The 22,449-nt window shown below is 57.6% G+C and overlaps 1 protein-coding gene across 1 annotated transcript; it reads right to left on the reverse strand.

Annotated features, from left to right (window-relative positions):
• Positions 1 to 1,440: 1,440 nt before the first annotated feature.
• Positions 1,441 to 4,607, reverse strand: EGR4 (early growth response 4). Its single transcript, XM_074540730.1, has 2 exons — positions 3,911 to 4,607; positions 1,441 to 3,630 (listed from the first exon to the last, which is right to left on the reverse strand). The coding sequence occupies exons 1-2, from the start codon at positions 4,590 to 4,592 to the stop codon at positions 2,321 to 2,323; spliced, it is 1,992 nt and encodes a 663-aa protein (XP_074396831.1). The 5' UTR covers positions 4,593 to 4,607; the 3' UTR covers positions 1,441 to 2,320.
• Between the last annotated feature and the right edge of the window lie 17,842 nt (positions 4,608 to 22,449).

Genomic DNA, 22,449 nt, shown 5'->3' on the forward strand with positions numbered 1-22,449 from the left:
CTCACCCGAGGGTCACCAGCACCCTTGGGTGCTATAGGGGGTGTGAGAATTCAGGGACACATCTGAGGGGAAATTCGGGATTTCCCCCTCAGCCTGGTTTCCTCCTGGCCCCTTCCCACATCCCATCTCTGCTACCAACCCCCCATGGTCTGCCCAGCTTCCCACCCCAGCTCCACAGGGCCTCCACAGCCCATGGGAGCTCGGATTCTGCTGGGACACCTGGGACCCTGGGTTCTGCTGGGATTACTGGGACACTGGATTTTACCTGGGACACTGGGTTCTGCTGGGACACCTGGGACATTTAGTTCAGCTGGGATTACTGGGACACTGGATTTTCTGGGATGCCTGGGACATGGGGTTCTTCTGGGACACCTGGGACACTGGATTTTCTGGGATTAATGGGACACTGCATTTTCTGGGATGCCTGGGACACTGCATTTTCTGGAATGCCTGGGATCCTGGATTTTCTGGGATAACTGGGACCTTGAATTTTCTGGGATTACAGGTGTTTAGCCCCGGAATGCTTCAGCCCAGTTGACAAAGGGCATGAGGGAATAAAACAGGGTTACCCCTGTCTCCTTCATGATATGGTGGGGGGCAGATCCTGCTCTCCAGGGCTGCAGGAGGGGACAAAATCCATCAAGAAAGGAAAGAGCAGATCGCAGCTGTGCCCCTCCCTCTGCCAGCAAAGGAGCATCACCCCTAAATCACCTGAGCATCCATGACAATGGCCTGGCCCTGCTGCCTCCTTCCCACCGGCACCTTCTCCCGATTAACGAGATAAACCAAAATTCGGCGTTTCCCATGGAGCACCTCCCCTGAGGGGCGGGACTGTGGGATTTCGGGATTGTCACTGATTTTTAACCACCACAGGAGGGAGGTGTTTCATGGGAGGGACATTCTTGGCTGCTGCGGCGTCTCCTGAGCCATTCCCGGAGAGGGGAACCAGCATCCCTCTACCATCTAAAACCCCAAAAGGGAGGCACAAACAGCCTCTCCTTGTGCAGGGCTCCCCATCCTGCCTGCCTGGATCTCTCCAGCCCTGGGGCTGAGCCAGGCTGGAAATGGGAACCTCATCCTATTTCCTGAGGGTGAAGTGTGGGACATCCACATCCCACTGGGAGCCAGGATCCCGGAATGGGGGCTCTGGGCTGGGCTTTGGGGGCTCCATGGGAGAGGAGCAGAGTCCTGCAGAACCAGCCCCAGCAGAGCATCCCAGAGCCACGTCCTGTGTCTGGAGAGAGACACAGGGAGCAAGGATTCCTGCTCCTCCCGGGATGACCCCCACCTGGGCTCTGGGGACGCTCAGGAGCTCTCTGCACTGATGGATCTTTTTCTCCCTGCTAATTATTGAAGCACTTTTTTTTTTTTTTTTTTCCCCAAAATGCAGCAACAGAGGTCAAAAACCCAATGGAAATTCAAGATGGAAAGGCAGAGAGCAACCTCAGCGAGGGCTTGGATCAGCTCAGATCTTTAATTAGAAAAATAGACACAAATTTGAAATATTCAATATTCCTGATAGAGGCCTTTTCTTTTTACAAACATAATAATAATAATAATAATAATAGTACTGAAATCACCTTTCCCAAGGGCTTGTTAGCACCTCTTGCCAGAGCCCGGCGGGGTCTCTCTCCCTGGGGAGAAAGGACGGGAGCAGCCTCAGCCCCGACCATGCCGGCCGGAAAATCTCCAGGCAGGACCATCCTGGGAAGCGCTGGAATCCCTGCCAGGATCCTGGGAAGAGCTGCCTTGGGCAATCACAGCGGGGCGCTCCCAGCGCCGAGTGTCCACCCCTCGGTGGTGATCTCTGTCCGTCTGTCTGTCTGTCGGACGGGAAATCTCCAGGTAGGACCATCCTGGGAAGGGCTGGAATCCATTCCAGGATCCTGGGAAGCGCCGCCTCGGGAAATCACAGCGGGGCGCTCCCAGCTCTGAGTGTCCACCCGTCGGTGGTGATATCTGTCCGTCTGTCTGTCTGTCGGACGGGAAATCTCCAGGCAGGAGCATCTTGGGAAGCGCTGCCTTGGGCAATTACAGCGGGGCGCTCCCAGCTCTGAGTGTCCACCCGTCGGTGGTGATGTGTGTCCGTCTGTCTGTCTGTACAGGGCTCTCCGCTCCCCTGCTCGGAGCGGGAGCTGTGGGATGGCTCCGCTGCCATCCCCGCCGGGAGCTCCGCTCGCCTCCCGCATCCGCCCTGGGCCCGGCCCGGCTCTGCCGCCTCTCGGGGCCGCCCGGGAGGGACCCCCAATCCCAGCCCAGCCCATTCCGGCTCTCGGTGAGAGCTCGGGCACCTCGGGAACGCCACTGGCCGCGCTGGGGCTCAGAGCGGGCCGAAGGACAGCCCCACCGAGAAGAAACCCAAGCCCTTGAGCTTCTCCTCGCTCCGCGCCTTCTGCTTGAGGTGCACCTTGCTGTGCCGCTTCTTCTCGTCCGAGCGGGCGAAGCGGCGGCCGCAGGTGTCGCACGAGAAGGGCTTCTCGCCGGTGTGGGTGCGGATGTGCGTGGTGAGGTGGTCGCTGCGGCTGAAGTTGCGCAGGCAGATGCGGCACTGGAAGGGCTTGTGGCCCGTGTGGATGCGCAGGTGCCGGTTGAGCTCGTCGGAGCGGGCGAAGCTGCGGACGCAGTTCTCCACCGGGCAGGCGAATGCCTTCTCGTGGGGCTTGGGGCAGAAGCACTTGGAGGAGCACTTGCTGCGCCGAGCCTTCTTCTTGGGCTCGGCCAGCGCGGCGGGGCCGGCGGGCAGCAGCGAGGGCAGCGGCGGGGCTGGGCCCAGGAACTCCGGGGGAGGCACGGACGGAGACGGGTGGGGATGGAGCAGCTCGGCGGAGCCCAGCAGGCCCGGCAGCACCTCGGGCTGGGCCAAGGAGGCCTCGAAGTCCGGCATTAACGGCGTGGGCAGGTTGTGGATCTTGCTGTCGGCGAAGTCCCCGCGGGCCGGGAAGTTCTCTGGCTCGCAGCCGAAGCCCAGATGGGCTCCGAAGCAGGCGGCGTCCTCGGCCAGGCTGCCGAGCTCCGGCTGGCAGCTGACGGACAAGACGCTCTCCATCTTGGAGCCCAGAGCGGGGAACAGCCCCTGGCTGCTCTCGGGGGCCGGGAAGCCCTCGGCAGAGGGGAAGGCGGCTGGCAGGTAGGCCTGGTGCTGCTGCGAGAGCGGCTCCCACTGGGCACAGGCGCCTTTGAACTTGTCCAGGGGCGGGGAGCCGGAGGACAGCTTGATGTCCTGCTTGCTGTCCAGGAGTTTGGGCTGGAAGAAGCACTGCGAGGTGTTTCCCGGCAGGGGCTGAGCGCCCTCGGCCGCGGGGAAGGCGCCGTAGCCCGGCTCGGTGAAAGGGGCCGGGCTGGACCCGCTCATCTCGGGCTGGCACGACGGGTACAGGTCCAGCTGGCTCGGAGCCACCTCGGGACAGGGGTAAAGAGCGTCCAGGTGCCGCTGGTGGCCCTCGGAGGAGGCGAAGGGGGAGATGCCCAGGATGCCCGACATCAGGTTGAAGAGGGATTCCTGGTCCTGAGGGTGCTCCGGGACCGCCTTGATGAAGAAGCTGCCGGTGTAGCTGAGGGAAGGCGAGGGCTGGCTGCCCAGCAGCGAGTAATCCACGGCCCCGCCGCTGCCGGGGACGCCCAGCAGCTCACCTGGGAACAGAGAGGACGGCGGTGAGAGGGCTGCGGGGATGCGGGGCCGGGGGCGGGATGCGGGAGCAGCGGGAGCTGTTGCGTCACTGCGAGGTCTCCGTCCCCGAACCCACAGGCAGCCCTGGGCTCGCCCCCTCCCCCCAGCGGGACCCCCAGGACCCCCGCCCCGAGCTCGCTGCACCCCCGGGCAGGGCTGAGGGCGGAGGAGGGGCAGGTTCCCGGCTCCTGGAGCATCCAGCGAGCGTTCCCCGCGGGGTCCCTCATCCCTGCCCGCCCTTACCTCCAAGGAAATCGGCCTCTGCCAGAAGTTGCTGCTCAGGCTGCCCCAAGCCCTGCAGGTCTCCGGTTTTCATCTCGCAGCTCTCCTCGTACTTGGAGTAGAGCGGATCCGGGCAGGAGAAATCCATAACGTTGAGCATCTTCCCTGGAGACGCGGCCGGAGCGGGGGGGCCGGGCTGGGACGAGCCGGGGATGCTCGGGCAGGGCCGGGAGGAGCTCGGGATGAGCCGAGGAATGCCCGGGGAGAGCCGCTGGATGCTCGGGGGCGAGGCGGGAGCTGCGGCGGCCGAGCCCGGGGATGCTCGGGGGGAGCCCGGGTTGAGCTGGGAACGCTCGGGGTGCCCGCACCGATGCCAGGGATGCGCGGGGATGAGCCGGGCCACGCTCGGGGAGCCCGGGCAGGTGCGGGAGATGCCCGGGGCAGGTGCCGGGGACCGTGAGGGTGATGCTGGGGGGTGCGGGGGGTGCTGGGGCGGGGGGCCCGGGCGCTGCGGGGACGCTGCGGGGGCAGGGCCCGGGAGGGGGGCGCAGGCAGGGCCCGGCGGCGGCGGCGGCGCAGCCCGAGCGGACACCCGGAGCTCCCTCCCCGCCGCCCCCTTTATAGCGGGAGCGGGGCTGCTCCGACCTTCCGCCGCAGCCATTTCTGGAGTCCCCAGTGAGGCTGCCGTGACGTAAATGCCCATATATGGACTCAGGATGTAGGCTAGGGAGTCCCAATAAGGAAATCTCTCCCGTGACGCGATGCCCTTCCCTCCCCCCTCCCTGCTCCCCTCCCCCTTTTCTCTCGCTCTGTTTTTCATTTTTTTCCCCCCTTCCTTCTCTCTTTTTAACTAATAATCGCGATATTTTTAACAGATCTCTGCCGCTCGGTGCGCGCGTGTGCCCAGCATCCCCTCCCGCGGCCGCAGGTGTGCACACGCGTGTGCAAGCCCCGGGTGTGCAGAGCGAGCCCGGGCTCGCTGCCTTCGCTGCCCCGGCCTTTGGGGCATCCCCGCGGCTCCGGCCCCTGCTCCGCAGCCTTGGCTCCCGTCCCACCGTGGGCAGGCTGCTGCGCTCCCGGATTTGCATCTCCCCAGGCTCTCCTTCTCCCCGCGCTATTTTTTCCCCGTGAATGCCTTTTGTTGCTCTTGCTCCTTCTAGAAGCGCCAAAGGTGCCGGGTTTGCTCTTCCTCCCCCCTGCCCTGCCCTCCTCTCCTTCTCAGCCGGATTTTGGATGCGGCGGCTCTTGGATGGGAACGGGAGGTGATGCCGGCTGCTCCTGCGGCATCCGAGCGGCCGAGGAGCAGGGACAGGAGGAGCAAGGACAGGAGAAGCAGGGACAGGAGGAGCAGGGACAGCCTGCTGGAGCTCAGCCATGGCAGCCCCTGGCTCAGAGCTGCGCTGGAGAAGGCAGAGCCATCCTCCTGCAAACCCCACCGTGTCCAGGGGAAGCTTTCAGATCGGGCTCAGCGGGATCGGAGGGATCCTGGCAGCGCCTCCACCCCGAGCATCCTCAGCCGTGCAGGGCGAAGACTCTGCCAGCCCGGGCCGTGCTGCCTGCCCTGCTCGGCTGCTCCCAGAGCTCCAGCACTGATCTGGAGCTGAGCCTGAACAGGCAGGGATCATCTCCAGCTCATCCTGGACAGGCAGGGATCTACAGCTGACCCCGGCCAGGCAGGAATGCTCTGGGCAGGGCATTGTCAGCAGCTTCCAGCATGCTCGGGGTGGGGAGGGAAGATTTGCTCGGGGCATTTTGGCTGCTGGGCCCACACCTGCTGTGAAAGATGTTCAGAAAAATATTTGGGGTGTAAATCCCTGTCCAGAGAGGTATAACCCCTGTTCATGGAGCTCAGAGGGGGATGTAACCCCCTGTTCGTAGAGCACACAGAGGGTACAAACCCCTGTTCACACAGCACACGGCAGCCCAGGTGAGCTGGGTGTGCAGGAGGGAGGCTGGGCATGCAAGGGGCTGGAATAGAGGAGGGGCCACTCCCTAAATTCCTGTTTCCCTGCCTCAAGAGCTTACAGCCCTGCCAGCAGGCCAGATGTGCCCCAGATGTGCTGTGGGCTGTGTCCCAGATGTGCCGTGCCCGTGCCCAGGGCCGTGCCAGGCTGTGCCCAGCTGGCAGCAGCAGGTGATAGCCCCGATCCCGAGCTATTCCTGGCTCCAGGATGAGTCACAGCCTCACCTTGGGCAGATCCCCGGGATTGGTGTCTGGCAGCACCTCCCCTCACTGGGGGCAGCTGCTGCCTCTGCACGCCCAGAGCCCGGGGGCAAGGAGGCAACAACCCTCTGGGCACTCAGGGAATGAGCCCTGAGGTTGGGCTGCAAATAAAAGATGGGATGGAGAGGGGTAGGCAGTGCCCAGAGTGTGGAAATGTTCAGTGGCATCCCATTATTCCCCGTTTGTCTCCCAATATTCCCCATTTGTCCCCTCACAGGAGATGAGGGATGCCCAGGGCAATGGAGTTCAGTAAATCAAAGGCAAAACTTCACCCTGCAGTGCTCAGTGACCCTGGAATCCGGAGCTTCAGGACATTGTGGGGACCAGGATGGTGACCAGGTTGGAAATATTCCCCTGTGGCACCGAAGACAAGCCCAGCCTGCTGTGAGGGATGTGCGGGATCCAACCAGGGGCGGGCCTGGGGCCCCTGGATCTCCTCTCCACCTCTCCCTGGCTGAACCACTGAGGCCACCAGGCCTTGGTCACTCTGGGCTATTTGGCTGTGGCCAGGGGTGTCACCAGAGGATGTGCAGGATTTCCAGGCTGGGCCTCTGCCATGCACACCCTGGGACAGCTCTGCTGCCAGCACAGCAGCTTCCCTTCCCTCCCATGGCAAGCACTGTCCCTCCTTTGGGACAGCACCACGGGAGCCTCCCTGCCACAGCCACGGTCTCACAAACCCGCCCTGGCCCTCAGGGCTGCTCCTGGAATAGTGGCAATGGTTCAGGGGAGAAAATCAAACTTCATAGTTTGATAGGTTATAAACATGTGCAGGAGTGGCTGCAGGGTCCTGCCTCATGTCCTACCTCCCCTGGATGAATGCCTTCATCCTTTAACCCCGATAGAAATAGAGATTGCTATTTTAAAGCTGTTTCTGTTCTGTTTTTATGTGACAAACCGGAGCAGTGTGGAGTGACCCCGATGGAGCTGTGTGCAGGTGACAGCACACATGAGGTAATGGCAGCGTGACCGTGGCTGTGCCAAGGCTGGCTCAGGCGCTGGCACCGCATCTCGCGGGCCAGAAGGGGCTCCTGGCTACCGAGGAGGCGGGATTGCCGTCCTGGGGGGAATTCTGTCGTCACCAGGAGCAGAAGGAAATCCGTGATCCGAGCCGTGTCCTGCTGCCCCCGCTGCTCGGTGCTGCCCCGCTTTCGGGGCTCTCTTTGGAGTCATTCCCCGGCCCCGGAGATGCTGCAGGAGCCTTTCCAAGGGCTGTTTGTGTCTGGAGGCTCCCCGGTGTCCATAGAGCAGTGCCCAGCCCAGGCCCAGCCGGGCAGGGGGATTTGGGCTCCCTCCATGAGCCGGGAGCATCCTCGGAGCAGCAGAACGCCCCAAAACAGGGCTGGCTGTGCCCCGCATGCGCCTGGGGGGCTCGGGGCTCTCGGGGAGCTCGGGCGGCTCCAGCCCCCCCTGAATGCTCCGAGCGCTCCTCCGGTCCGGACACCTGATCTGACCCGGCTGGAACTGCCTGCCCTGGGCACCTCCCTGGGCTCCTCCTTGGGCTCCTGCCCGGCCACCCAGGGCTCCTGCCATGCTGCAGATCCTCACCCTGGGCTCCTGCCCACCCCCAGTTCCTCACCCTGGGCTCCTGCCTGGGCTCCTGCCCAGGGCTTCTGCCACCTCCAGCTCCTGCCCTGGGCTCCTGCCCATCTCAAGCTCCTCATCCTGGGCTCCTGCCCACCCCCAGCTCCTCACCCTGGGATCCTGCCACCCCCAGTTCCTTCCTGGCCAGCTCCTCGCTGCTCCTGCTGGCCCTGATGCGTCACCTTTGTGCTGCCACCAGCCCAGTGCAATGGCCCAGCAGCCTCCTTCCCTCCCAGTCCCAGTTCCCCAGTCTGGGCAGCTCCTCCCCAGCAGCTCCTTCCCTCCCTGCTCCCATCCCGGCTCCCATCCCAGCTCCCATCCCAGCTCCCATCCTTGCTCCCAGCCAGGGTTAGAGCACAGAAACCAGGCTCAGCTCCTGGTTCTGGCTGCTTTCCCCCCCTGGTTCTCATCCCTGGTGTGCCCTGCCCCATCACTGGCAGGGGTTGGCAGGGGTTGGTGCTCTGGGACTCCCAGCCCTGTTTGAGGGAGAAGCTGCCATGGAAAGGAGGAGAACCATCCTCTTCCTCCTGCCTTGCCTTGCCACAGGGAGGACAACCATCCTCTTCCTCTTGCCCTGCCACAGTCAGAGAGGAGCTGAGGGAGCTCTGGGAATGGGACTGAGCTTCCCTGTGGAACAGGAGCCCCAGGGAGGGGCAAGGGCAGAGATGGGCAGTGCTGATGTGAGGCTGGAATTCATTTTTCCAAAGGGATGGGCTGAGGGCTGGCTCATGGCCACCAAAGCAGGGCAGCGTGCCCAGAGCCCTCAGGCAGCTGGGGAAAGGTGCAAACGCCAGGTGTGTGCCCCAGGCTGTGAGTGTGCACCTCTGCAGCACCCCATGCCCTACATCCAGCACTCCCCAGGGGATTTTCCTGCTCATTCCTCTTGGAACCCTCTCCATTTCCTGTGCTGGGGGATGATGCAAGTCTTGGCTGTGAAGAAATCAATCCCTGTTTCTGTGCCTTTGGAGCATTCCCAGTGTTTCCACCCCTGCAGGTTCAGAGCCTGGGTGTGTGCTGGGTGCTCAGTGCCCTCTGTGGGCACCAGAACCCTCAGTGCCCCTGGGCAGGGCTGGGAATTCCCAGTGCCCTCAGTGCCCTCAGTGCCCTCTGTGTCTTCAGTGTCCTCAGTGCCCTCTGTGGGCACCAGAGCCCCCTGTGCTGCTGGGCAGGCCTGGGAATTCCCTGTTGGACACTGAGCCCGTCTCTCATGGACAGGACAAGCCCTGTGGGCTCTGAGCTGCTGCTCCTCAATATTTCAGAAGGTGCTTCTGGAACTCCAGAGTGGATTTTGGCCCTGGAAGCTGAGGGAAAGACTCAAGCCCCAGCACCTCCCAGTTCCCCAGCATGTCCATCCCTCATGGAACAGCATCCCTTGGAATCTGTGCTCTGTGGAGCAGCCAATGGGATTTTAAAGGAATTTTATTTTATTTTAAAGGAATTTTATTTTATTTTAAAGGTGTTTTAGAGGGAAATGCTGATGATTGCCCCTGTGGCACGAGGGGCATGGGAGGGCACCCAGAGGGCCCTGCAGCACCCAGGGCTCAGCAGCTGCTGTGTGGGTGCTGCACCCAAGGCTGGCATTCCCTTCCCACGTCCCCTTTGTGCCACCCCCACCAAAGCCACAGCAAGGGCAGCCCCAGAGCCCAAAGGGGCCAGCCCAGAGCTCCTCGTGCCAGGGCTCAGGTGCAGAGGGGAAGGAGCAGCGTGCCAAGCTCTGGGAGCAGCCATGGATCCCCAGGGGCTGGGTGGCACAGGGGGACAGCAGTGATTCCTGCTGGGACGGGCACAGCGAGCTCAGGGACACTGGGGCAGGGAATCCAGGATGGTTTGGGTGGGAAGGGACATTAAACCCCATCCAGAGGGGCAGGGACACCTCCCATGATCTCAAGTGGATCCAAGCCCCAGTGCCCAACTTGGCCAGGGATCCAGGGGCAGCCACAGCTGGGAATGCTCCGGAATTCCAGCCCAGCCCCTGCCAGGGAACAATTCCTTATTCCCCATGTCCCATCCGCCCCTCTGGAGCGTGGATCTCATCCCCCTGCCCTCCCTCTCCTGCTCCATCCATCTCCCCTGCCAGGAAAACTTCCAGAAGAAGGCAGAGCTCAGCATTGCCATGGAAACGGGCCCGGGCCCAGCTCTGCTCCTGCTGCTGCAGAGGATGGAGGCTCCAGAGCTCAGGAATCGCCCTGGGAGCTGCCCAGGGACCCATGGCCCCCTCCTGCTGCCCCCAGCCCTGGGCAGGGCAGGGGATGCTCCAAGGGCAGGGGGGATTTCAGGGGATCCTTCTCCAGGGAGGATTTTCCAAGGGGGATCCTTTTCCAGGGATAATTTTCAGGGGATCCTTCTCCAGGGAGGGTTTTTAGAAGGGGATCCTTCTCCAGAGACAATTTTCACTGGGGATCCTTCTCCAGGGTGGGTTTTCAGGGGATCCTTCTCAAGGGAGGGTTTTCCAAAGGATCCTTCTCCAGAGAGGATTTCACAGGGATCCTTCTCCAGGGAGGGTTTTCCAAGGGGGATCCTTCTCCAGGGGGGATTTTCAGAGGGATCCTTCTCCAGGGAGGGTTTTCCAAGAGGGATCCTTCTCCATGGGGGATTTTCAGGGGATCCTTCTCCAGAGGGGATTGTCAGAGGGATTCTTCTCCAGAGAGGATTTTCCAAAGGATCCTTTTCCAGGGGGGATTTTCAGAGGGATTCTTCTCCAGGGAGGATTTTAAGCGGGGGATCCTTCTCCAGGGAGGGTTTTAAGGGGGGATCCTTCTCCAGGGAGGATTTTCCAAGGGGGGGATCCTTCTCCAGGGAGGATTTCCAGGGGATCCTTCTCAAGGGAGGGTTTTCAGAGCATCTTTCTCCAGGGAGGGTTTTTGAGGGATCCTTCTCCAGGCAGGGTTTTCCTCAGGTCTGTGTCTGTGTCAGGGCAGCCTCAGCAGATCCAGCAGCACGTGAGGCTCTGTAAAACCCTGCCAAAGGGGCTCTTTGTTTTTAATTCGTGGCCAGAGGCTGGAATTTCAGAGCCCAGGCCAGGGTGGATGGTTATCTCCCTGCTGGTTTTGGGTTCTGCACATCCCCACATCCTCTGGGTGTTCTGCTGGCCACCACAGCCCTCCCTGCCCCTCCAAGTCACTGATTCATTCTCCTGCATCCCTCTTTTCACTCCAAGCTGCTGATTTTGGGGTAAAACCCCTGAAATGTGGCAGCTGCCTGCAGCTCTGGGGTGAGCACACTGAGTACAGGCATGGCAGAGCAGCTTGGCACAGCTCCTAAAAACAGGCAGCAGTCAGGAATGGTCTGTGCTGCCCCAATAACCCAATCCCCATCAGGAATGGTCTGTGCTGCCCCAATAACCCAATCCCTGTCAGGAATGGTCTGTGCTGACCCCAATAACCCAATCCCCATCAGGAATGGTCTCTACTGCCCCCCAATAACCCAATCCCCATCAGGAATGGCCTGTGCTGACCCCAATAACCCAATCCCCATCAGGAATGGTCCCTGCTGACCCCAATAACCCAATCCCCATCAGGAATGGTCTGTGCTGACCCCAATAACCCAATCCCCATCAGGAATGATCCCTGCTGCCCCAATAACCCAGTTCCCCCAGACTGGGGGCACAGCTGGTGCTGGCGGCTGTGGCAGCGGCAGAGGGACAGGATCAGGGTTCCTGTTCCCTCCTGCCCCAACCCCAGTGGGTTTTGCACACAGCAGGAGCACTAACCAGGCCCAGGGTAAGCACAGGGCCAGGCCAGGGCTCCCAGGAACAGGATTTGGCTCCAGCAAAGCCAGAAATCGGAGGAGACCATTTTCTCAACTTCTTTCCTAAACAACCTTTTATCCCAAGAGCTGGTGTGTCCTGATAGAATGGCTGGGAAGCTGCAAACACTTCCATGTCTTTCAGATTGAATGAAATGATTCATTGAGCCCCAAATAGGTTTTCCTTCATTTATCTCACACTGGCTTTAATCACCTCTAAACAAATTGTGCGTATTTTTAAATAAACCATGTTTCAAACCAGATCACTGGACTGCTTTATTTAGAAAAAGCCTGGAGCAAAACACTGAACTCTGATTTTTTTAATTTTCAGCTGAAGCTCCCCAACGAGCCCTGGGCATTGTTAGGCTCTTAATTAGCTGCAGGCACCCCAAAGCTCATGGGGGTTGCAAACCACAAGGGCTGGGCAGGGTTTTAGAGGCAGAGCTTTAGGGACTGGGCTTTAGGGGCAGGACTTCAGGGTAGGGCTTTTAGGGGCAGAGCTTTTGGGGCTGGGCTTTTAGGGCTGGCAGGGGCTTAGGGGCCCTTGGGGCTGCCAGGAGAGAAGGTGGGAAGTGCTGGGATGGCTCAGGCGTGCTGGGGACAATGAGATGTGCAGGGATTGCACAGGAATTTTGGGGACAGTGAGGTGTGCTGGGGTGGCACAGGTGTGTCAGGATGGCACAGATGTGCTGGAGACAATGAGGTGTGTGGGGATAGCAGAGGTGTTTTGGGGACAATGAAATGTGTGGGACAATGAGGTGTGCTGGGATGGCGCAGGTGTGTGGGGATGACCCGGGTGTGTTGGGGACAATGAGGTGTATGGAGATGGCAGAGGTGGTTTGGGGACACCCAGGTGTGTTGGGGACAATGAGGTGTGCAGGGATGGCATAGGCATTTTGGGGACAACGAGGTATGTTGGGGTGGCACAGGTGTGCTGGGATGGCACAGGTATGTCAGGACGGCAAAGGTATGTGAGGACAGTGAGATGCATGGGGATGGCAGAGGCGTTTTGGGGACTACGAGGTGTTTTAGGAACAATGAATTGTGTGGGGACAACGAGGTGTGTGAGGATGGCACAGGTGTGTCGGAATGGCCCAGGTGTGTTGAGGACAATGAGGGATGTTGGCGTGGCAGAGGTGTGCTGGGGACAAAGAGGTGTTTTAGGAACAATGAGGTGTGTGGAGATGGCCTAGGCATTTTGGAGAAAATGAGGTGTGAGGGGATGGTGCAGGTGTGTTGGGGACAATGAGGTGTGTAGGGATAGCAGACGTGTTTGGGGACACTGAGGTGTGTTGGTGACACTGAGGTGTGTTGGTGACACTGAGGTGTGCAGCGACCCCACCCAATGAGGTGCAAACCCAGCCCCACAATCAGATCACGGTTCCTCCAGGACCAGCCCCCGGCAGGGCCAGGGCACAGAGGCTGAGCTGGCCGGGCAGGGAGGAGCCCTTTGCTCCCCCCGGGACAGGAAAAAGGCCCCGGGTGGCTTCGTCCCCTCCCTGCCCGGGCAGCCACACCCGGTTCCAGTGCCCAGGGGCATTACTGGGAACTGGGGCTGGCCTGGGAACGGAGCTCTGCAGAGACTCGAGCGGGGTGTGCCCAATCCTGCAGCTGGCACAGCATCCCTGCAGCTGGCACAGCATCCCTGCAGGCTGGCACAGCATCCCTGCAGCTCCTGGGGCTGGGCAGAGCCCTGGGGATGCTGTGACACCAGCTCAGGTGTGTCCAGGTGGGCAAGAGACCCCTGGGCTGTGCCAGCTCTGGGGTGGTGGCAGTGCCACGGCAGTGCCCTTGTGCCCTGTGCTGGCACTGCCGGGGCACCTCCAGCGCTGGGGAGAGCCCTGGAGGGCTGGAGCATGGCCAGGGCAGGAACAGAGCTGGGAAGGGGCTGTAGAATCCCTGAGGGAGCTGGGAAGGGGCTGGAGAATCCCTGAGGGAGCTGGGCAGGGGCTGCAGAATTCCCATGCTTGGGCAGCCCAGAGGAGTGAGAGGGGGAATTCTGCTCCTCCCGTGGCTGAACTGCAGAACAGATTTAATTTGTGTTCATTCACATCCCACACTCCAGCTCAGAGGTTCCCTAATTACACTCCAAGGCAGCTCATTTGAGGAGTTCCACGAGTGTCCCTGCACTCCCAACCTTTGGCATGAATATCGTGGAGTTTGTTAATGTAATTAATGCTGAAAACCAGGAGTGCTCTCATTTCCCTCCTGGCTCCTGGAGCTGAGTCAGGAGCACAGCCCTGCAGCCAGCAGCATCACTCAGGGCTGCCTGGATGGAGCTCCTGGCTCAGCAGCAGGGATGGATGGCACAGGGCTGCCCTCGGAGCCTGATGGGTTTATTGCACTGAGAGCAGAGTTAATCAATCTCCCTGCTGCTCTGATTAACGATTCTGGAGAGCTCTCCTCATTCCTGGAAGCTTTCCTGAAAAGGAGCAATGAGCTGGTCCGGGAAGCAAATCACTGTCACTAATGAAAAGCTTTGGATAAATCCATTTCAGAGCAGGGCTGGGCTGGGTGTGTGATCCTCCTGGTGATCAGAGGGGGCCATGGGCACCAGGGGAACAGGGCTTGGAGAAGCACCCAGGGATGCAGGCAGCTGGAATTAACTGCATGGAGTTAATTAATTAACTGCATGGCATCAGCTGCATGGCATTAACTGCATGGCATTAATTAACTGCATGGCATTAACTGCATGGGATTAATCAGCTGCAGCCTCTGCAACACCCCAGGCCACTTCACTGAGTGCTCAAACACAGAATCCCACAATTGTGTGATTCTGCAGCCCCTTCCCAGCTCCCTCAGCCCCTGCTGGGTCTCCAGACCGTGGCACAGCACCAGGTTTGCCCCCAGGTGCCCTCCAGGTCTCTCCTCCCTGGGCACACCTGGAGCTCCAAGCCCTGCTCCAGTCTCCAGGAGGGAGAAGGAAATGCTCCTGTCCCTCTGCCCAGAGCTCTGGGTGTCTCCAGGGGGACTTTGGGGTTAAAAGGATTTCAGGGGCTCCTGGGACACCCCATAGGGACAGAATAGGGCCTGGCCTCGCTGCCCTGTGCGAAACACAAACAAACAGAATTAGCAGGGAGTATCTGCAGAAAGCCCTGTCAGGAGGAGCTGGGGCTGGTTTCAGGGCAGTGCTGGAGCCTGTTGTTGTGCAGAGCTCCTTCTCTGAGCTCCCTTGTGCCCCTGCTGTCCCAGGGAAGGCAGGATGTGTCCCTGGGGGTGCTGCTGGATGCAGGCAGGGCACAGGGCACAGACAGGGCTGATGGGACAGCCAGGGATGGCAGATGCAGCTCAGCTCACGCTGGTTTCTCCTGCCCTGCTCCAGTTCACAACTAAAAATAAACAGGAGAAGGAGCTGAGTCTGCTTCAGGGAATTCTGGGGCAATAGAGAAATAAAAATAAAAGGTGGTGCTCCTGTTCCTGAGGGGAGACACTTCTGAAGCTTCTTCACCTTTTTTAGTGATGGCCCTTTAAACTCTGCCCAGGGAAAAATCACCAAATCAATGATTCTCTGTGAAAAACAATGATTCTCTGTGAAAAACAAATATTTCCTTCCCTTATGCACAGGGAAAATACCCAGAAATGAGGATTCAGTCAGAGCTGGAGACCCAAAGTGCTCAGGTAACACAAAGGTGACTTCCATATTGCTGGGTCTGCAATACAAAGAACAGAATTTTATTTCCCATTTTTGAGATGTTTTCTGCTCTCAGGTCTGGGAGCAGCGCTCACCCTCAGCCCTGGCTGCTGTGATTCCCACAATCTGGGTTAGGCAGTCCCTCTGTGCCAGAGAGAGGCTTCATTTTACCTGGGAAACCCTCTGCAAGTGCTGCCTCGTGTCCCTCCCACGCTCTGGCTCATCCCAGCTCCTGATCCAGGGAATCCTGGCCAGGCCCTGCCCTTCCCTGTGCTGCTCTGCATCCCTGAGTGCCAGGGTGGGCTGGGAGCTGTGGGTGCCAGGGTCCTGGGGCATGTCCAGCCAGCTCAGGGCCACGTTGGATGTCCCATTCCACTGGGAATGGCCCCTGCAATGGCAGCTTCTCCTGCAGGGATGGCAGCTTCTCCTGCAGGGGTTGCAGCTTTTCCTGCAGGAATTGCAGCTCCAGTGCCATGCCTGACTGCTCAGGGTCCTGGGGTCCCCCTCCCCAGCAGGGCAGGAGCCAGCCCAGGGCTCTGCTGCTGAAATCAGGATTGTCTCACACCGGGATCCTGCCTTGGCCTCCGGGGGGAAAGGACCTGGTGGAACATCCTCACTCCAGGAGAAGGGAAAGGACCTGGTTGTGGTGGTGTTTGCAGAGGTCCCAGGATGAGGGAAGAGACCAGGATCTTGTTTCAGAAGGCTGATTTATTATTTTATGATATATATTACATTAAAACTATACTATAAGAATAGAAGAAAGGATTTCATCAGAAGGCTAGCTAAGAATAGAAAGAGAAAGGAATGATAATAAAATCTTGTGGCTGACCAGACAGTCTGAGCCAGCTAACTGTGATTGGCCATTAATTAGAAACAACCCCATAAGACCAATCACAGATGCACCTGTTGCATCCCACAGCAGCAGATAATCATTGTTTTTCTTTTCCTCTGAGGCTTGTCAGCTCCTCAGGAGACAAATCCTGGCAAAGGGATTTTTCAGAAAATATCATGGGGTCGTCTGGTTGAACATACTCCAGGAGAAGGGAAAGGACCTGGTTGGACATCCTCACTCCACCTGGCCACCTCTGGAGATGCAATCAGGTGAGTGCTCCAGAGCCCTGGGTTATCCGGCCCCGCTGGTTGAGGCTCCAGACACCTCCCATGAGAGCTTTGAGACGGAATCCTGGAGTGGTTTGGGTTGGAGGGACCCTAAATCCCACCCAGTGCCACCCCTGCCATGGCAGGGACACCTCCCACTGTCGCAGGTGCTCCAGCCCCAGTGTCCAACCTGACCTTGGGACTCCAGGGAACCAGGGGCAGCCACAGCTGCTCTGGGCTGAACTCAGGAGAGTTTTCTGATGCCCTGGTGCAGAGGAACAGTGAAATTTAATTCAATGCTGTGGAGAAATGCTTTACAGGGACTGTGGGGCGAGAATGTCCCACCCACAGGGGATGGGGATTTGGCTGGAAGTGGACTGGATGATGCCCTGGTGCAGAGGAGCAATGAGATTTAATTCAGTGGCTTGGAGAAGTGTTTTACAGGGACTTTGGGGGTGAAAGGGACTTGGCTGGAGCTGGGCTGGATGAAGTCCAACATCCATCCAGCCCTGACCACCTGGGATGATGCTGCCCTGCCTCTGACTTTACTCACACAGACATTTGGTGCTGTGCACAGCTTTGTCTCCTCAGTGACTGGTGGGGATGCTCCTTTCCTCTTTTCCCACTGGAAGAAATAAAGCTGATTTCTGAGGAAATACCCATTTCCTGAACTTCCTGCTTTGTCAAGGCATAATCCCTCTGTCCTCAGGGTCTGAATGTGCTCATGACTATTTACTCTTAGCTCTGAAACAACCCCTTCTGGTACAGAACATTTAAATATTTTCTATTTTAACCTCCACATGGCATTTTCTTCTTTCCCCCCCCCTGTTTTTAGACTTCATATTCAAACACTGATGGTGTAGAAGCTGTAAAGCCCAGGCAGCACTGTGAGCTCGAGGATTTCCAGGGAAGACACGTGCCTGGTGTGCAGGAGATGAAATGAGGTCACATTTTCTGGCACTGCTGTGACCTTCCCGTGGTGCAAGGCTTTGCAGCAGTGACATCAGAGGGCAGTCGCCATTTCTGCTGGTGACTGCAGCTCTCCCTGCACTCTGGAATGAGCTGATGGGTGATGTCTGCTGCTTCTTGTGATGGTGTTCACAGGGGTTCTTGGATGAGGGAAGAGGTGAGAATGTTGACTCCATGATTCAGAAGGCTTGATTTATTATTTTATCATATATATTACATTAAAACTATACTAAAAGAATAGAAGAAAGGATTTCATCAGAAGGCTAGCTAAGAATAGAATCAGAAAGAATGACAACAAAGGTTTGTGGCTCGGACAGAGAGTCTGAGCCAGCTGACTGTGATTGGCCATTAGAAACAGCCAACATGGGCCAATCACAGATGCACCTGTTGGCATTCCACAGCAGCAGATAACCATTGTTTACATTTTGTTCGTGAGGTCTCTCAGCTTCTCAGGAGGAAAAATCCTAAGGAAAGGATTTTCCATGAAAAGATGTCTGCCACAGCTTCTCTGTGTATGGGCTGGGCTGCTTTCCAAGTGTCAGGCTCCTGCCTGCCAGGTTTCACTTCCCCTTTGTCATGGTTCAGTTCATGGAAAACACGGAATGCATTCCCACTTCCACGGAATCCCTGGGCCAGGGCAGGCCCTGGGGCCCTCTGAGAGTGAGGAGCTGATTCATGGAGCTGGATGTGCTGAGTTACCCTGCCCTGGGGAGCCAGGCTGGGGCTGTGACCGCCCAGAACTGTTCAGAGCCTTTGTGCTCAGTGCAGAACCTCTGTGTGTGTGTGCGTTATCACAGAGTGTTCACACTCCAATATTGGGGAGTAATGGGCTGGTTTGAACTGGAATTGACCTTAGAGCCCACCCCATCCTGATCCCTGCATGGCCAGGGACACCTGCCACTGGACCAGGTGAACAGGAGAATAAACAGATTTTCCAAAGCTGTTCAGGTGGATTTTCCTGGCATAGGTGTCTCCACATTTGAGAGCACTCCAAAACATTTTCTAATTTGGCAAAACAACGTTTATTTCCTCCTTTCATTCCTGAAAAACCCCAGAACTGTTTTACCAGAAAATTGACAAAAAGTCTCAGGTGAAGAGGAACATTTGTCCCTGAAAATACTTGTCCAAAGAATTCCAGTTTGGCAAAAGTTCTGAGCAGGTGGAAGGGAAAAGTGTTGGAAAAGGGAAAAGCCAGGATGCCTTAATGAGCAAGCTGGAGCAGGAGTAGCCGGCAGCAGGCACAACAAATCAGCCTCACATCCAGGGAACATCACTGGAAACATTTCCCTTCTGTACCAGCAGGAGTGGGACTTCTCAGGGCCTGGAGGGGCTCCAGGAGAGCTGGAGAGGGACTGGGAACAAGGCCTGCAGGGACAGGAGCCAGGGAATGGCTGCCACTGGGAAAGGGGAGATTGGGCTGGGATCTTGGCAAGGAATTGCTGTCTGGGAGGGTGGGCAGGGGCTGGGCTGGAATTCCCAGATTTGCTGTGGCTGCCCCTGGATCCCTGGCAGTGCCCAAGGCCAGGGTGGATCCACCTGGGGCAGTGGGAGGAGTCCCTGCCATGGCAGGGGTGGCACTGGGTGGGATTTTGGGTCCCTTCCAGCCCCACCCAGCCATCCTGGGGCTCTCTGAAGGACACACCCCCTGTGTGCCCTGCTCCCTGCCCTGCCCTGTGCCTTGGACACTGTGACCCTTTGGCTCAGCTCCAGTGCAGCAGAAAGGACCCAAATGCAGAAAGGCAGGGACTTCTCCTTGCCAGGCAGTTCAGGGATTCCAGGCCCTTCCAGCCCTGAGCATTGTTCTGCTACAGAAAACCCCAAATTCGGGTCACAGGGATTTTCCAAGAAGCTTATCAAACCCCAGCAGGATGGATGACAAACAGCTCAGCCAAGGGAAGGCACACAGACCTGCTGACAGAGTTGCTGGAAGGTCCCACACACCCACAGCTCCCAGAGCTGATTGCCACAGGCACATCCTGGGGGATCCCACGGCCAAACATGGCAAAGGCACCTGGGGGGACCCAGCTCCTGCAGCTCCTGCTGTAACTGAGCCCAGTAGTGATGCGGGGCTGGCTCTGTGCTGAGCCAGAGCTGACTCAGAGCTGGCCCTGCTGGCACTGCCAGGATCTCAGTGGGGCTGGCACATCCTGGGCACCTCAGGAATGGAACCCACAGGGAAAGGGCAATGGGGCAAAGAAGGGCTCAGAAGGGATGGGGGTGACCGTGTTCACAGGGGTCCCAGGATGAGGGAAGAGATGAGGATCTGACTCCATGTTTCAGAAGGCTGATTTATTATTTTATGAAATATATTACATTAAAACTATACTAGAAGAATAGAAGAAAGGATTTCATCAGAAGGCTGGCTAAGAATAGAAAAGGAAAGAATGATAACAAACGTTTGGTCTCAGATGGAGAGTCTGAGCCAGCTGACTGTGATTGGCCATTAATTAGAAACAACCACATGAGACCAATCACAGATGCACCTGTTGCATTCCACAGCAGCAGATAATCATTGCTTACATTTTGTTCCTGAGGCCTCACAGCTTCTCAGGAGGAAAAATCCTAAGGAAAGGATTTTCCATAAAAGATGTCTGTGACAAATGGGGTGGAAAGGGCAGCTCCTCACATCAAGCATTGTCTGGGAGAGGGGAGGGTGTCAGCCCAGGCAGGTGGGGATGGGCAGGGGCAGTGCTGGGGACACCAGGGAGCTCTGAGGTCCTGCACAGCTGCAGATCTCAATTGGATCCCCCGGTACCTCCCAGGGCTCTCATGAAGAGACTCCATAAAAACCTTCCCATGCTTGGGACATTCACAACATTTGGGTTATAAAATTATAGAAAATCCTCAGATGGGATGGACCCACAGGGATCATCCAGTGCCACCCCTGCCTTGCCCAGACCCCAGGACTGCTGGACCTGATCCCTGCAGGGAGCTGTGCTGGCAGGGGGGATCCCAAACCCTCCCTCTTGCTGGGTCTGGTTCCTGGATCCCAAACCCTCCCTCCTGCTGGATCAGGTTCCTGGATCCCAAACCCTCCCTCCTGCTGGATCTGGTTCCTGGATCCCAAACCCTCTCCAGGTCCCTGCCAGGGCCCAGGGGCTGCTCTGCCCACAGCAATCTGCATCTCACCACAGGCAGCCCTGGCAGCCTCCCTGCCTGTGGGGTGCAGCAGGGGTGGCAGGGACAGGGGATGTGAACTCCCATTGCCTCACACGCTGCTTTGGGCTCTAATTCATACTTACAAACCACTCCAAACCACATACAGGAGCTGTTATGTAAGCAGGAGTTATTATTATTAAAAAAATATTACCAGCCAGTTATTAGTCTGACAGATGGAATTATCAGCGGAATTATATTTTTATCAATCATCTCACATTTCCTTTCCTCTCATCTTTCTTTTCTCACCCTCCAGCTCAAGGCTGGCAGCCCAGCACAGAGTGCCAGGAGCGTTCATCACCCCTCAGTGGCACAGGAGAGTAACTGAGCTCCTCCACAGAGCCTGGGGTGGAAAACTCTGGGATCATCTGAGGTGTGAGATGGGCAGGAAGGGCTCAGAACACGATAGGTGAGCCTGGCATGGGCAGGAAGGGCTCAGAACATGATGGTCTGGCATGGCATGGGCAGGAAGGGTTCAGAACACAATGACTGAGGCCTGGAGATCACTGCCCCCTGCCCTGTTGGCTCTGGGCTCTGCAGAGGTCCAGAGGAGCTCAGTTCCTGCTGAGGAATGGGAGCATTCCCCATTCCTTAGCAGGAATTCCATCATTACAGCTGCTGTGCTGGAGGAGGATGAGGATGGCTTCCTCTCCTATCTTCTGGAGAGGTTGGAGGGTCACTGGAGCTGCTGGTGGGTTCTGCCCTGGGGGCAGGAGCAGCAGAGCTCAGGCTCCCTGCTCGGGGCTCTGGGCTCCAGGAGAGCCCTGCAGTGCCCAGGGGCTCTGCAAGGAGAGCTGGGCTGGGATTTGTGAGGGTGAACTGCCAGGGGCAGGGATATGGGATATGGGGCAGGAATTGTTCCCTGGCAGGGGGTGAGGCCCTGGCACAGGGTGTCCAGAGCAGCTGTGGCTGCCCCTGGATCCCTGGCAGTGCCCAAGGCCAGGTTGGACATTGGGGTTAGTGCCCCCTGGGACAGTGGGAGGTGTCCCTGCCATGGCAGGGGTGGCACTGGAGGGGATTTAAGGTCCCTCCCAGCCCAGGCCATTCCCTGATGCAATGACTGGGAAGGCTCCCACAGTGGAATTGCAGAGGAAGCTGCTCCCAAAGGTTGCTTTGGTGCTGAAGCCAAACTCCCCAGGACTTGGGAACAGCCACAGCCCCTGGAGAGGTGACTGTCCCCATCCCAGAACTGCTCCTTGTCCCAGGCTTTGCTGGATAACTGGATAACAAACCCTCCTCCTCCCCTCAGAGTGCTCAGCACTCTGCTGCTGGCTGGGATTTTACAGCCGCAGGACATAAATATTGATTTTATTATTGGATTTCTCTGGAGTTAATCTGTATCCAAAATGTAAAACATTTCTGGGATACATGTTTCATAAATATGGAACCCTGGAATGGTTTGGGTGGAAGGGACCTCAGAGCCCACCCAGTGCCACCCCATCCATGGCAGGGACACCTCCCACTGTCCCAGGTGCTCCAGCCCCAGTGTCCAGCCTGGCCTTGGGCACTGCCAGGGATCCAGGGGCAGCCACAGCAAATCTGGGCACCCTGGGCCAGGATCTCACAGGAAGAATTTCTTTCCAAGATCCCATCCAAACCTTCCCTCTTTCATTTTAAAGTCATTACCCCTTCAATAGGAAATAAAATAAATAATCCATGTAGGAAACATCTCCCAGTTCTGACTTCTGTGCCAGGAGATGCCATTTCCTTCCTTCCTGCCCTGGCAATGACCAAATGGGACACGTGGAGCCTCTGAATCCCTTCTGGAACTCTGCTGCTCTCACAGCATTGCCCCTGCCCAGGCACCCCAGCTGTGAAACCCTTCTCACATTTGTTATTGGCTCCATGTTTGCTTTAATTGCTCTGTTAATTCATGATGCAGTCACAGACTGAAATAGATAACCTGCTTGGCAGCCTGGGCTCCTAAAATAATCAACTTCATTAATATGATTAGGAGCAAAATCTTTCACTGCTTCAGGTACTCAGGATTAAATTGAAGAATGAGCATTGAATAGTTCCTCAGGCAGGTCTCATTTTTACAAAGTATAAAAACTCAGTTAATTTTAAAGGTTCCTGTCCCAAAATAGCCCTGTACTGTACTTTAATAGTAAAGCAATAAAAAACCTTTCCATGAAGAGAGAAAGAAAGAAACAC

This window comes from Zonotrichia albicollis, chromosome 5 (assembly GCF_047830755.1).
Source record: "Zonotrichia albicollis isolate bZonAlb1 chromosome 5, bZonAlb1.hap1, whole genome shotgun sequence".
Lineage (NCBI taxonomy): Eukaryota > Metazoa > Chordata > Aves > Passeriformes > Passerellidae > Zonotrichia > Zonotrichia albicollis.

Excerpts from the sequence above, each read along its gene's own strand:
- EGR4 (XM_074540730.1), bottom strand. The coding sequence starts at position 4,592 with ATGGGCATTTACGTCACGGCAGCCTCACTGGGGACTCCAGAAATGGCT. Across the intron at positions 3,631-3,910 it reads AGAGGCCGATTTCCTTGGAG|GTGAGCTGCTGGGCGTCCCC; the intron begins GTAAGGGCGGGC and ends CTCTGTTCCCAG.